Consider the following 11,943-nt stretch of genomic DNA (forward strand, 5'->3'; position numbering starts at 1 on the left):
AGGAATTTTACCCAGGAACTAGGGTCTTTGGGTCGGTACTCGGTGTGCATCAGATGCGAAATTTAAAGCTGTGTTCGCTGGCTGGCGCTGAGACAGAGACAGAGACACACGCGTTCGTGCAACGCTTCATGATAACCAATCAGAAACGATTCTGTTGCGCTCATGAATGCAATGGCCAATCAGAGACGTGGAGAAGAGTCATCACTGAAACGCGGTGTTTTGTTCTCTTGCTCGCTGACAGAATTATTTAGCGAATTCTCTCATCAGAAACAACAAAAAGTGCAGATGTGCGTACGAATGTAAGTAAGATATTCGTTTCATAATGTGAAGTGTTTCAGTGATTTGAATGGGAGTTTTTGAGAGTGCCTGAACTCTGGCTAGACTGAATGAAAATGTTCTTTGATAACGTTCTTTACTCTCTGTAAAATGAAAGTTTTAAAATAAGTTACTTACAATATTGTTATAAAAATTTACATTAAATGCAAATTCAGTCGTATTAAAAATATTTTATGGCATGAAAAGGCACTTAAATAAAAAGTCGGGTTTTTATGTGTAGTTAACAGATTACACTACTTTGCCCATCACCATTTATTGATCAAATAACAATCTATAAAGGTGCAAAACGCGTTCACTTACACATATTTGAGAATCGAGATATTTACTGATATATTAAGCATGTTTGGAATTGTTTTGAATAAAAATGAAAATAAATAAATAAAACATAAGCATATATCAATTATACAGTGCTAAAAATCATTTTGATTGATCATTTCTGCGGCTATTATCTTCAATGAAAAATGAAAGTAAGCAGTGGAATTTAATATCCTATTTTGTTTTATTGTAAATATACAGTGAGGAAAATTGCAGTAGCCATAGTCAGCTGACTGGTGTCATCAAGCACGCTGCTGTTTGCAGAATTACCGGATTCGCGTCGTCGCGGAAATCACACTCCCGAGACTAATGCGTCTGAACTACCGAGGAGGATGCACGTCCAAAATCAGCGCACTTTGTATTGAGAAACACACACAGACCTACGTCACCAGACTATTTGCCAAATCTAACCCCGTACTTTAGACCGCGGTGGAAAAACAGAAAGCATTAGGTCTAGGGGGGAAAATAGTTAATAGGGAAAAAAGTTCTTGGTACAAATGTTCTGGGTAATTTCAGTGGAAATGTGGCATAAGTCTACCCTCGTCTATCTTTTCTCGAATTGACCGTAGACACGCCCACTGCTGTAAAGAAAATGAGTAGCCAAGTTTTTTTTCTTTCTTTCTTTGAAATATATTTTTTCCAGCAGGAGGAATATCAAGACCGCTAAAGATACCAGACGAAGAGCTGAAGAGTTTGAGACGCGAAGTTACAGCTGCAGACAGATGTTCTTTAGGAATTTAATATCTCTTAAACCTGCAAAAAGCATTAACTGTATTTGACTTAGACAGCAGATGTTTATGGTTTCTAACATGGAGCTGAAGTGGGCACTTCTTGTGGGTGAGTAGATTTGACTTCGACTTGTGTGGTGAATACATTTGTGAAGTACTGAAGATGTGCAGATGTTCAGATCAAATATAGCCTATGTTTCAGAGACAGTTAGAAACTAACTGCGTTTCTTTTCTGAGTAACAAAGACTGCTTATGAAGCTCGACCAGCTGTTAAAAGTCTGAAACATGAACAATGCCTCTTTGTTTTGAACCAACAACCAGTACAGGACTGTTAATGATTAGAAAATGATTGTTAAATGTGTGATATCTATATATATGTAGTTATTTTCTTCACACTCATATATAACTTATATGTATATGCCATTAATACATAAAACCACTAGAACAAAAGAAACCCACAAGTATGTCTGTCATGTTATGAAAGAAGAGGTTTTTGCAAATACTGTCGCTTCATATTGCCATCCGTTAAATGGAGCTTAAACCTTAAATACAATCATGCTATTAGCAAAAATTCAAGGTATTTATCCTCCAGCAATACTCACACTTTAAGATCACAGTCTAATAATGACATATGTCTGGAATGAAGCCACTTTTGAAATACAAGCCAAAAATTCGGAGTGTAATAAAGTTCACTCTGGAAGAATAAATGTGTAACACTTTAAATATTTTACTCACAGAACCTGCTTCAAATGCTCTCCCAGTTAAATATTGTATGTAAGTTGCTGAATAGATAAATATATTTTTAGTGTGTGTGTGTGTGTGTGTGTGTGTGTTGTAATGTCACTGCTACAAATAATATTTCCATATTTGTGTTTTCCTGCCTTATTTGTGGTGTAAACGCTTAGTTCAAATCAAACAAATACATTTCTAATATTTTATATATATGTGAAAATAAATGATAAAGCCACATTTATAAAGTGAAGTTGTTTACCTTACAGAGTTTCAGTTTCATTATGACCCAATTTCCATTGTGTGGCTTGCATGCTAGATGCTTTGAACTTTTTTGCTATGATTTCAGTTTATCTCTGTTTTTTCCTACTCTTCCCAGGTCTCTTTCTGCCGACATGCAGTGGTTGTGGCGTTGGATTTAAACGTGCTAAAAACACATGTGTTGGTAATTATGAGCTTGTGGTTTAACTGAACAGTGCAAAAGTGAAAGTCTGTCCTTTTGTGCTCTAAAAGAGGGAATTCTAGACCTGTAGTTCTAGTCTTACTACATTAAAATGCAGGTTTCCTTCCTGATTCCCGGCATGTGTCCATCTCTCACACAGATGTGGATGAGTGTGGGATTTTTCCGAGTGTGTGTGGTGATAATACTCAGTGTGTAAATGCATGGGGAAGTTACTCCTGCATCTGTGATGTAGGATTCAAAGAGATCTTCCCGTGTGAAGGTACAAGGCATTTAATTCAAAGGGAATTACAAAACAATGTAAAAGCATTTGATAATATTGCATTACACAATCTGGCTTAATTTATAATTAGATAATTTCTAATAAAACAATAATTCATGCCATATGCTGTCTTTCCCTCCGGTCAGATAAAAACAAGTGTCCCGAGGACGAATTTTCTGGATCTGGTGATATGGATTTTCAGATAACGACTGGCTCTGAAGCAGAATGTGAAGGTAGCTTTGTTTTTCTGGCCTATCAGTGTAATTTGACATATGTTTAACAAAAACTACAATGCAATTTGGACTGTATGATGCTGATCAGATCAGATCAGCTGTATATGCAATGTGTGTCTAATTATGTGCAATTACACATTAACAGAGACTGTTTTCCCATTTTCTCTCTCTCTCAGACATCAATGAGTGTTTGGATCCAAATGTTTGTGGCAGAAATGCAGACTGTTTCAATCATCCAGGCAGCTACAGCTGCAAATGTCACCAGGGTTACAGTAATTATGGCAACAACCAGACTAAATGCTTCGGTGAGAATTACAACAGTAGGGCAAACTATTATTTGCATCATTTTAAATGCACTGATAGATTTTTGCAAATGAGAATTGTATGGAAGTTCATCAGTATTGTCTGTTTGCTTATGTTGCTCTTTCTTGCTGTTGTGCACAGAAATGGACTGTGATCAGTTTAAACCTGAGTCTGATGCAGACCACACACCAGAGAAGGTAGCATGTGGTCTTCTGCCTTTGATTAGTAGTAGTAGTATGCCCAGGGGACATCTCCACATTTTTTTTTTAGTTATGTCATGATAAAAAATTCTTAAAATAACAAACATTTAATGCTCTTTAATTGTTAATATCTGATATGCATTCTCATCTTATTGTAAAGACAAAACACTCTGTGAGCAACATTCTCAGATGTTATTTGTACATTATGTCTGTTCTCATAAAATGTTGATAGAATATGCTGTTAGAAAAAACATTATTTGTGATTGTGTTATTGATATTTGCTGAATGTTAACATTATACAAGTGCTCCATTGTGAGTAAAGATTAAGAGGATGTTATTTTAATGTTGCATAAGCGTTGCAAATCACTGTTTTCAAATTTAAACAGGCACAGAGCAGCCTCATTCAGTCGTGTAAATATGCCTGTACAGGTGCTTCTCAATAAATTAGGATGTCGAGGAAAAGTTCATTTATTTCAGTAATTCAACTCAAATTATAAAACTTGTGTATTAAACAAATTAAATGCACACAGACAGAAGTAGTTTAAGTCTTTGGTTCTTTTAATTGTGATGATTTTGGCTCAAATTTAACAAAATCCCACCCATTAGAATACTTCATAACCCCCCCCCCCCCCAAAAAAAAAAAAACAACAAAAAAAAACATTTTGTAAAATTGTTGGCCTTCTGGAAAGTATGTTCATTTACTGTACATGTACTCAATACTTGGTAGGGGCTCCTTTTGCTTTAATTACTGCCTCAGTTCAGTGTGGCATGGAGGTGATCAGTTTGTGGCTCTGCTGAGGTGGTCTGGAAGCCCAAGTTTCTTTGACAGTGGCCTTCAGCTCATCTTCATTGTTTGGTCTCTTGTTTCTCATCTTCCTCTTGACAATAGCCCATAGATTCTCTCTGGGGTTCAGGTCTAATGAGTTTGCTGGCCAGTCAAGATCACCAACACCATGGTCATTTAACCAACTTCTGGTGCTTTTGGCAGTGTGGGCAGGTGCCAAATCCTGCTGGAAAACGACATCAGCATCTTCAGAAAGCTGGTCAGCAGAAGGAAGCATGAAGTGCTCCAAGATTTCTTTGTAAATGGGTGCAGTGACTTTGGTTTTCAAGAAACACATTGGACTAACACCAGCAGATGACATGACACCCCAAATCATCACAGACTGTGGAAACTTAACACTTGACATCAAGAAACTTGGACTATGAGCTTCTCCACCCTTCCTCCAGACTCTAGGACCTTGGTTTCCAAATGAAATTTTGCTCTCATCTGAAAAGAGGACTTTGGACCAATGGCAACAATCCAGTTCTTCTTCTCCTTAGCCCAGGTAAGACGCCTCTGAAGTTGTCTGTAGTTCAGGAGTGACTTAACAAGAGGAATATGACAACTGTAGACAAATTCCTAGACACGTCTGTGTGTGTCGGCTCTTGATGCCTCGACCCCAGCCTCAGTCCATTGCTTGTGAAGTTCACTCAAATTCTTGAATCCAGTTTGCTTGACAATCCTCATAAGGCTGCGGTTCTCTCGGTTGGTTGTGCATCTTTTTCTTCCACACTTTTTCGTTGCACTCAACTTTCTGTTAACATGCTTGGATACAGCACTCTGTGAACAGTCAGCTTATTGGCAATTAATTTTTGTGACTTACCCTCCTTGTGAAGGGTGTCAATGATTGTCAGAGACCACTCTGAAGGCTCAGGAAACCTTTGCAGGTGTTTTGAGTTGATTAGCGGATTGGCATGTCATCATATTCTAATTTGTTGAGATGTGAATTGGTGGGTTTTTGTTAAACCTGAGCCAAAATCATCACAATTAAAAGAACCAAAAACTTTAACTACTTCAGTCTGTGTGCATTTAATTTATTTAATACATGAGTTTCACAATTTGAGCTGAATTACTGAAATAAATGAACTTTTCATTGACATTCTTATTTATTGAGAAGCACCTGTAGACTTCCATGTATTTTATTCTAGTTAAAGTATTTGATGTCACTGTTGAAGAACAGCTGTGAGTCTCTGAATGATCCACGCAGAGAACATTCCACTGGAGAGAAATTACTGGAGGTGAAACACACATTGTACGATATAGTATTTATTCAGATTGTAGTTTGTGATAATGTACTCGCCCATTGATGAATGAACGTCTCTGATTTATTCCAAAGAATGTGTGCAATTCCACCAATGAGCTGCTGTCTGAAGGAAACATTGCTGATAGTGAGACGCTGAATCAGTTTCTGGACACGGTGGAGAACAGCATGCGTCTGATTGGACCTCAGCTGAAAGAGCCTGTGACCAGGATGGAGACGCACAACACCTGTGAGAAACCACATGCATTACAGTTCAGACACAGTCAGGCTGTGTTACTGAATACTGAAAATAAGGCATATTTATTATTCAGAGGGATTGCTTTGTAACGATTTGTATTGTAAAAAGCTCTATACAAATAAACTTGAATTGAATTGAATTGAATGTCCATGTGATTGACAGTTGCTGAGGTTGCAGTCATGCAGGGTCAGACTCCGCCCAGTGGGCGTGTCACTCTGAGCACAGACTCCGCCCTCTTCAGCACCAGCTGGGAAGCTGTTGTAGGCAAATCATATCCAGGTACAACTAAAACCAGTGCACATATATGATGGTACCAACGAAACCATCAGTATGTTCACGAAATGTGAATGTTCTCTTGTTTACAGGTTTTGCGTTCGCGGCTCTGGTCAGTTATAAAGATCTGAACTCATCTAGTGATCTGCTCCACAAGATGAGCAATAAGAGATCAGATGATAAAGAGAGAAGTGTCACTTATCAACTCAACTCTAAAGTGGTGACGGCCGTCGTCAGTAATGCAGAAACCAAGCAGCTATCAGAGTCGGTGACGCTCGTCTTTAGACACGTGGAGGTGAAGATACTGACAGATCAGCTAATGACCAGCACAAGATCTCACTGGAGACACACACATTTCATTTACAGAAAATCAATCTGTTTTCTGAACTGTCAATCAATCTTCTTCATTAGGAGAGGGCGGAGTCTGAGGGCGTGGCTTACTCCTGTGTGTACTGGGATGAGGCTGAGGGGGCGTGGTCTGAGGAGGGCTGTGAGAGGTCGTGGTCTAACAGCACTCATACAGTGTGTTACTGGTCTCATTTCAGTAGTTTCGCTGTGCTCATGGCTCTCTATCCTGTCCAGGTACATGCAAACCTGAGATTTCACATTTTTCATTTGGATTTTAGATTAATTTAAATGACATTATTTTTACTTCCTCTCCTCCAGGACGCATTTGATTTGGTGTTGATCACGCGTGTGGGTTTAGTTCTGTCTCTGGTCTGTTTGTTTCTCTGTATCCTGACATTCCTGTTCTGCCGCTCCATCCAAGGAACCCGAACCAGCATTCATCTCCATCTGAGCATCTGTCTCTTCATCGCAGACCTCGTCTTCCTCTGTGGGATCTCCATGACTCACAATCAGGTGTGTTTGAATAAGAAAAGTGTTTAGACATTATTCTGACAATATCAAAAGATGGCTCATTGAATACCAAGAAAGATGACCTTTACAATGAAAAACGTGGTGATAAAGCATTTCTCATTCATAAATTGCTAGTAATTTTCACAAAAAGTACATTTTGAAGTAGACAGACTGAAGTAATATTTCCTTGTAAAACATATTTCACTAATCTTTGTTTTTATAAAACATAATTTTGTATGTGTATGGGTGGTAGAGTGGAGGTGGATCAGGGGAGGGAAGACAGGCCACTTCAGTGAGGTGGAAGTGGGGAAGGAAACAAGGCAGTGCAGGGCACCAATATGAAGCCAGCAATGCAGGTAATTAGTGTGGAGCCAACAAGGCAGGTGGCCAGAGCGGAGTCAAAGACCACAAAGGAGGGTAGAGCAGATGGAGCAGGAGACCACATGAATAGAGGAAGAGAACATCAGGGTGTAACATATGGGAAAGAAGACCACCAGAACAGAGCAAATGGAGCAGGAGATTTCTAGGGCAGACCAGATGCAAATTAAGCCCATCAAGATTGAGCAGGAAATCACCACAGTGGAGTTGGAGACCATGATGGAGCAGAGAACAAATGTGGAAAAAGGGGTGGATCTAGTTTCCTCAGTGGGACTAGTGGAGCAGAAGCCCATGCTGGAGCAGGGAGTTCAGAGAGTCCAGGGACAGCTTTAGTGGCCGTGACAGGAGACACAGAGTTCAAATAATGCCTTCATGGTCATTACAGGGAGCACAGAAGATTCACAGTAGGCTTCCTTGTCCATTACTGGACAGTGAAAGGTTTTAAGCAAATCCACTGCATAGACCTTGTTAACAATACAGTCATAGGCACAAATCATCAGCAAAGAAGCATCCTGATGTATCCTACTCGTCAAGGACAAGGAACTGTATGAGTTTTCTGAAAGAAATCAATCCACAATCTCACTTGTATTGAAGCCTGGCCAGTGGAGGACTGTCTCTCGACTGAGCTTGGATTCTCCTAAAGTTTGTTTCTCCATTTCTGTCACTGATGGAGTTTGTGTTCCTTGCCAGTGTCACCTTGTGGCTTGCTTATAGTTGGGGGTATCTAATATTTGGCACACTTGAACCTGATTTGATTAACTAGTTTCGACATTACCTTAAAGAATGAAAGAAGTCAAAAAAGAAAATGCAAGCAATCCTGAGGATGACCTGATGTGTGTTTCTCTCTCAGGTAGCGTGTGGGATTGTGGCCGGTCTGCTTCATTTCTTCTTCTTGTCTGCGTTCTGCTGGATGCTGCTGGAGGGGGTTCAGCTCTACCGGATGGTTGTGCTGGTGTTTCACACCACATTAAAACACCTCTACATGTATTTGGTCGGATACGGAGTCCCTCTCGTCATCGTCACCATCTCTGCCATCGCCTTCCCAGCAGGATATGGGACCAGTAGACAGTGAGTTTCTGGAATTGGTAAAATACGCTTAGAAAAAATATATGATCAGTAAATTGGCTAATAATCATGCACACAGCTCGCTGTATAAAATATAGAGTATATAATAAAGACTCAACTATAAAGCTCTATATGCTAGAGTACTTCTTAAAGTTTTGACAGTTATGAATACTGATATTCAGAAATGTACCAGAAGTATTGACGTCTCATCTTAGGTGCAAACACGTGATTTAAATTAGGGTACATATCTGTGATATATAAACTAAAGCCTGTAGAAAAATGTCCCCAGAGTCTTGTCTGAATAAGAAATACGTTTTCAAAGGAATTATGAAAGGGAAAGAGGGATGAACTTGTGATTAATTTATCATTCTAACATGTTCCAGCTGTTGGCTCTCTCTTGATCGCTACTTCATCTTGAGTTTTTTCGCACCCGTCTGCATCATTGTGATCCTCAATGGTTTTGTCTTCATCATCACTGTGTGGAAACTGGCTAAAAAGTTCTCCAGTCTCAACCCAGACCTCTCTAAACTCAACCAGATCAGGTGTGCGATCTTGTATTGATCTCGAAACAGATTCAGTCATTCTTGATTTTACATCTGTCAGTGGTTTTGATGAAGTGTATTTGGTGTGTAGGAGTTTCACGTTGACCGCTGTGGCTCAGTTGTGTGTTCTCGGAGGAACGTGGGTCTTTGGCTTCTTCCTCTTCAAGGAGGAAGGGACTGAAGTCATGTTGTACCTCTTCATAATCCTCAACACTCTCCAGGGGGCGCTCATCTTCATCATGCACTGCCTGCTGTCCAAACAGGTACTTACACATGCAACATAACAACAGAAAAACCATTAAGTTTGAAACATTAGGTAGCAGTGGCTTGTTTTAGACTTTCAGTAACATCTTGCAGGATTTCTGTGCTTTGAAGTGACAGTTAAACCCCCAAAAATGAAAATGAAATCAGTTTATGTTGCTCTGGTGTTCATTTGCCATCAGGGAGATTTTTTTTTAAGAATACTTGTGGCAACGTAGTCACAGTCTTCAAGATTCAAATAAATGCTGCAAAAGGATTCACAGAATGATCTCATGCAATTTGTCCCATATATATAAAGTGTTCAGAAGTAGTGGTTGACAAAACAAACAAACAAACAAAAAAGATTATTGGTATTAACTGAAAAGTTTTTTTCTGGCTGATAAGTACCAGAAGCAGCTTTCTTAAAATCAGCTTCTTAAATCCTTTATTTCAAACTATACTGTGCTATATATCCAGCTATATTCATATTCATGTCCTATTCACAGTGTAAATTTGTGTCGACTGGTGTTTATTTGGAAAAATATGATTCCATTTGATCATATTGATTAATTTTACAATTAATTATTTCTAATGTACTAAAAATGTAAAATCTAAATGTCATTGTGGCAATTGTTATACATGTTTTTAAAATTAAATTATGTAATATCATATATATCAGCTTTATATCGGCCACCAGCCACCCTGCTTTCTAAGATATTGGTATTAGCATCAGTCATCTAAATCCACGTCCTCGACCACTATTCTGAATGCATGCAACTGGAGTTGGCCAGAAACTGTAATTTCTGTAAATATCTCAAACATAATATGCTATTTTCTGGCTTAAGAAGAGACAGAAATTTAGTGCTCCTTAAGTCAAATATCATTTATTTTGCCTGTTGCCCCCTTCAGGTCAGGACGGAGTATTACAATCTGTTTGTCCGAATGTGTCCACACAAGGAGAAACCCAAACACAGAACCAGTACCAGCCAGACCAACAGCAGTCAGGTACATTAGTCTGTGTTTTAGTGTTTTGGACATTAAAGCAGCATTTGTGGGTTCAGTTACTTCATTCTTCCTTTGACTTTTACAGAAACCTCTGCAGAACGACGGAAGCACAGCAGAGTCACAGATGTAAAGCACTTGTCATGGGCTGAAAAGACACATAGAGACTTTCTGTGTCAAATGAAGTCTTTTCACAAGCTTTAATTCAACAGTACACTTTCACAGACATCATCTGATGAATACTGCTGATGCTTGTTCAACACACGGGATATGCATCATCTGTTACTGGAGACGGAGATATATAAAGGAAAAAATATATTAAAACAAGTTGAGTGATTCTGACAGTGTTAAGGCCAGCAGAGAAGGATGACCTCTGCAGACTGTTGTTTTATAATGATAACTGTTGCATTGTGTTGAGGGAGAGCATCGTTTTATTATTTTTATTATACCAGTTAATGAAGTCATTCTTTAGAAGCGATGTCAAAACATCTTTATATTTTAGCTCATGAGGATTTCTAACATGAGTTTTTTCTCTTGTTTCTGCCTCCATTATACAGAAATGCAATGACTGTTGCAACCAAAAGTGATATGTATGTTTATATTTCATTACATTGGTAAAGATTTCTTTTTATATGCAATTTTCTACATGCAAACTAAAATTAATTCATTTTAATGAGTGAAAGAGGAATGAATGGCCATATAAATGAATAATTGTCATGTTATATATTAATATAACTAAAAACTTTTTATCATTCTTAATTAATTTGAAGATTGATATTTATACACTGTATTTGCTCTCTCTGTGATGGAGCAAAAGATGGATTCAATTGAAGTGGATGAGGCGGCTTATCTGGGTGTGGTTGGCTATCTACAGTCATCCACATGGACTGAAATACTCACCATAAATGGCAGCCCGTTACGCTTTAAAGTATCACAGGTGCGTCTGTGACGGCTATCCCAGAAACAGAATTCAAACAGGATAGATATGGCAGACACTCAGCAGCGTGCAGACCCCTGCTGGGCCCTGCCAACCAACCTCTGGACGTAAAAGGGATAGTGCATGCGGTCATTCAGAGAGGGGACAGAAAGATTGAGGAGGTGTTCATCGTCAAGGACCTGACCATACCCTTATTGGGTCTCCCAGCTATCCGCAGACTACAGATGATCCCTCAGCTCAATAGCATTGACGATGCAGAAAAACACTTTCCCTCCACTTACCCCGAGGTATTTAAAGGGCTGGGTATCCTTAAAGGGGAGTATAAAATTAAGCTGAGAGACAACGCGGCACCCCATGCCCTCTCGGCCCTGCTGCGTGTGGCCATTCCTCTCCGGGCCAAAGTCAAAGAGGAACTAAAGCGTATGGAGAAGATGGGGGTCATAGCTCCGGTTAAAGAACCGACTAAATGGTGTGCGGGCATGGTCCCCATAGTGAAAACGTCTGGGAAAATTCATATTTGCGTGGATTTAACCCGTCTTATAAAGATAGAGCGTCATCAGAGAGAGACACATCTTACCGGCAGTGGATGAGACACTGGCCAAGCTGGAAGGAGCCAGAGTCTTCACAAAGCTTGATGCAACATCAGGCTTCTGGCAGGTCCCACTCCACAAAGACTCCATGCTGTTAACTACGTTCATCACACCAGAGGGGCGCTTTTACTTCAAAAGGTTACCTTTTGGTATGTCATCGGCACCCGAAC

General features: G+C 39.4%; 1 protein-coding gene across 1 annotated transcript; it reads left to right on the top strand.

Annotated features, from left to right (window-relative positions):
- Window positions 1-949: 949 nt before the first annotated feature.
- On the top strand, window positions 950-11,047 carry LOC127949434 (adhesion G protein-coupled receptor E5-like). The gene is made up of 17 exons (XM_052546730.1): window positions 950-1,488; window positions 2,488-2,553; window positions 2,711-2,830; window positions 2,977-3,063; window positions 3,240-3,368; window positions 3,508-3,563; window positions 5,538-5,627; window positions 5,726-5,879; window positions 6,051-6,167; window positions 6,254-6,456; window positions 6,573-6,743; window positions 6,828-7,022; window positions 8,248-8,465; window positions 8,846-9,004; window positions 9,096-9,267; window positions 10,154-10,249; window positions 10,335-11,047. The coding sequence occupies exons 1-17, from the start codon at window positions 1,443-1,445 to the stop codon at window positions 10,377-10,379; spliced, it is 2,124 nt and encodes a 707-aa protein (XP_052402690.1). The 5' UTR covers window positions 950-1,442; the 3' UTR covers window positions 10,380-11,047.
- Window positions 11,048-11,943: the final 896 nt, after the last annotated feature.

The sequence above is a fragment of the Carassius gibelio genome, chromosome B1 (assembly GCF_023724105.1).
Source record: "Carassius gibelio isolate Cgi1373 ecotype wild population from Czech Republic chromosome B1, carGib1.2-hapl.c, whole genome shotgun sequence".
Classification (NCBI taxonomy): domain Eukaryota; kingdom Metazoa; phylum Chordata; class Actinopteri; order Cypriniformes; family Cyprinidae; genus Carassius; species Carassius gibelio.